The sequence below is a fragment of the Peromyscus eremicus genome, chromosome 8a (assembly GCF_949786415.1).
Source record: "Peromyscus eremicus chromosome 8a, PerEre_H2_v1, whole genome shotgun sequence".
Classification (NCBI taxonomy): domain Eukaryota; kingdom Metazoa; phylum Chordata; class Mammalia; order Rodentia; family Cricetidae; genus Peromyscus; species Peromyscus eremicus.
In genome coordinates, this window is record NC_081423.1 from 14,604,365 (window position 1) to 14,607,586 (window position 3,222).

Sequence of the window (3,222 nt, forward strand, 5' to 3'; positions counted from 1 at the left end):
AACGCTCCGGTGCTCTCCTTGATCCACGCGTGGACAGCTCCGAGCTTGCACCTCACGAAGCGACGCTTTCGTTGCTCCGGCGGAGGGCGAGCGGCCCAGAGGCTTCCGCAGATTTCGTCGGACCGTTCTTGGGTTGCATCTCCATTGTAACTGAAGATTCATTTTGTTTGGGGTTTGCTCAGATGAAAAAATTTAGAAGACAACGAAAATCCCCGCGGCAAAAGCCATTTCCCTAGCAGCGCGCCTGCAGGCGGGTGAGGCGGCGGGAAGCGGCCGGGCCCGAAGTGGGGAGCGTCTGCTAATTGCAGCTTCGTTAGATTTCGGGTTTGAGAGGCTGCGGTTCGGGCGCTAATATCCGCCGCCCATTATCCCGGCTAATAAATTTGACCTATTGTTCGTTTGTTAAAATGATGTCACCTTGGAACAGTCCCTAAGCTCCTATTTCCATGAATTAGGCCTTTATTGAAAGCCGGGAGCCAATGAGAGGAGAGAGGCTTGTTGATCGCAGCCAATGGCTGCGGCGGGAGAGGAATTAGCAGCGGAAACTCCAGGTTCGGTTCAAGAAAGATGACACAGAGCCTGTCGGGCCCGCGCACTCTTGGCAAAGTTTCAGTGCGACTGGAGGCGCCGGGCGCTCCATGGCCGCGCCGTAACGGGGACCCAGCCGCCTCCCCGCCCAGCCCAGCCCAGCCCTTCCGCCCGCCCAGGATGGAGGCGCCCGCCAGCGCGCAGACCCCACACCCGCACGAGCCCATCAGCTTCGGCATCGACCAAATCCTCAACAGCCCGGACCAGGACAGCGCGCCCGCCCCGCGGGGCCCCGACGGCGCCAGCTACCTGGGAGGGCCCCCCGGGGGCCGTCCGGGCGCCGCGTACCCATCTCTGCCCGCCTCCTTTGCGGGCCTCGGCGCGCCCTTCGAGGACGCGGGATCTTACAGTGTCAACCTAAGCCTGGCCCCCGCTGGCGTGATCCGGGTGCCAGCGCACAGGCCGCTACCCGGGGCCGTGCCGCCACCACTGCCCAGCGCGCTGCCCGCCATGCCCTCCGTGCCCACGGTCTCCAGCCTGGGCGGCCTCAATTTCCCCTGGATGGAGAGCAGCCGCCGCTTTGTGAAGGACCGCTTCACAGGTGAGCAGAGCGGGCCACCAGGAGCCAGGCCTCGGCCCTCTGGGGGCCAGGGGCGCCGCGCCCTGTGCACTCCACTCCCAGGAACGATTTCAGAGGCCCAGGCATGGTGGAGGCCTCGGCTCCCAGGGCTCGGGGCGGCCGTGGAGGGGAGGGTAAATCGGAGAGTTGCGGGAAAAAGAAACCAGCATCCCCGGGAAGGGAAGGGTGTCCCTGCCTGGCTCGGTGCCGCCTGGGACACGCGGGACGAGCGAAATAGCGGAGCACTGTGTCCCACGGGGCTCCACGTGCGGCCTGAACGGTGGTGGGGCTGGGCTTCAAGGGGCCTCATGTGTCTCTGCAGCGGCGGCCGCGCTCACGCCCTTCACCGTGACCCGGCGCATTGGCCACCCCTACCAGAACCGGACGCCGCCCAAGCGTAAGAAGCCGCGCACGTCCTTTTCCCGGGTGCAGATCTGTGAGCTGGAAAAGCGCTTCCATCGCCAAAAGTACCTGGCCTCGGCCGAGAGGGCGGCGCTCGCAAAGTCCCTCAAAATGACAGACGCGCAGGTCAAGACCTGGTTCCAAAACCGGAGGACCAAGTGGCGGTGAGAGAGGCCCGGCCCTGCCCTTCACCTGCCCCGCCCTGCGCCGCAGCCCAGCATCCTGCCCTCTCCTGTGCTACCCCCTGCCCGCGCTCCCTGGACCACGCATCTCCCTTCTTTTCCAGATTTGTTGTCCTTCCTTCCCACCGACCTGTATTCCTCTCTCCTTCATCTCCCATGCCTCGGCGTCTACATTTCCAGCCCCATCTCGCCAGTGTTTTGTCTCGCCTCTTTTGCTCGTTTGGGTTCCTCCCACCTGCCCCCCACCACACACATCCCGGGCCTCCCACACTCTCCTCCCTCTCCCGATCCAGCCCACCCACTCGGATTTCGGATTGATAGCCAGGGCGGTAGGGTCCTCACTCCAACTCTGTTTTTTTGCTTTTTGTTTTTATATACGATCCTTGCTTCCATCCAACCCGTAAACGACGAAGCGATGTGTCCTTAGAGAGGGCTTCAAGACAGTGCCTGGGAGAATCTTATCAGACTGACCCCATCCGGGGCCGCCCAGCTGGTGGTGCACAGCCAGCCAGTCCACCCGTGGGCCCAAGTGACCCCACTGGCCGCAGGGCCGAGTCAGTTATACATTGCCCTGCCGTTGTTATCCCGCAGGGGGTAACAAAACACACACACACAAAAAAAAAACAAGATTTATTGTTGGCGAAGCCACAAAATCTGGGCGTGCAGGTGGACGGCGGGCAGAGTGCCCTCCCAGCGCCCCCGGGGTGCACAAACAAAACCCAGCGGTCCCACCCGCCCTTCCGCCCCGCGGGCCTCCCGGAAAGTGTGTGCGGGCGGCGGGCGGCTCCTCGCCTCGAGGGGCTAAGCTGCCCCGTTCCCGGGAGGCCTGGGGCCCGCTGGTGGCCTAGCAATGCCCAGCGCGTGACGGTGCTGTCCCTCTCCCTCCCTGGGTGCAGGCGGCAGACGGCAGAGGAGCGGGAGGCGGAGCGGCAGCAGGCGAGCCGGCTCATGCTGCAGCTGCAACACGACGCCTTCCAGAAGAGTCTCAACGACTCCATCCAGCCCGACCCACTCTGTCTGCACAACTCTTCGCTCTTTGCTCTACAGAATCTGCAGCCCTGGGAGGAGGACAGTTCCAAGGTCCCTGCTGTCACCTCGCTGGTGTGAGCCGCCAGCGCGCACCGTAGCTACGGATCGCCGCCCCCACCAGGCGGGGCGCCCGGGTCCCCCAGCCGGGCTGGGGAGGGAAGCTGGGCCGAGAGGGGCAGGGCGGCCCGGCTCGCGTGGGCCCTGGGGCGCGCCGCACAGCGCTGGCCGCGGAGGGGGCTGGGCCCGGGTCCGCGCGGCTGCACAATCCGAGCCCCCGCCCCGCGCCCCGTCCCGCCCCAGGCCCGGGCCTGACAAAGAAGCGCCTTACGTTACTCCGCCCCGCGCCCGCACCCCCGGGCTGGGCGCCTGTATTATACTTTGTACTTTTGCCCAAACGTGTAAATAATAAAAGTTTTGGCTTTTTTCTTTAGAAACCGGCCACCTGCTTCCCCTGCGGGGCCG

The 3,222-nt window shown here is 64.6% G+C and overlaps 1 protein-coding gene across 1 annotated transcript; it reads left to right on the forward strand.

Annotated features, from left to right (window-relative positions):
- Window positions 1-708: 708 nt before the first annotated feature.
- Tlx3 (T cell leukemia homeobox 3) lies at window positions 709-2,838 on the forward strand. The gene is made up of 3 exons (XM_059269202.1): window positions 709-1,129; window positions 1,470-1,713; window positions 2,628-2,838. Exons 1-3 carry the CDS (start codon window positions 709-711, stop codon window positions 2,836-2,838), a joined length of 876 nt encoding a protein of 291 aa, XP_059125185.1.
- The last annotated feature ends 384 nt before the right edge of the window (window positions 2,839-3,222 follow it).

Bases quoted from the DNA above. Each gene is read 5' to 3' on its own strand.
- Tlx3 (XM_059269202.1), top strand. From the start codon at position 709: ATGGAGGCGCCCGCCAGCGCGCAGACCCCACACCCGCACGAGCCCATC. The intron at 1,130-1,469 runs GTGAGCAGAGCG...GTGTCTCTGCAG, and splicing joins TGTGAAGGACCGCTTCACAG to CGGCGGCCGCGCTCACGCCC. The intron at 1,714-2,627 runs GTGAGAGAGGCC...CCCTGGGTGCAG, and splicing joins AACCGGAGGACCAAGTGGCG to GCGGCAGACGGCAGAGGAGC.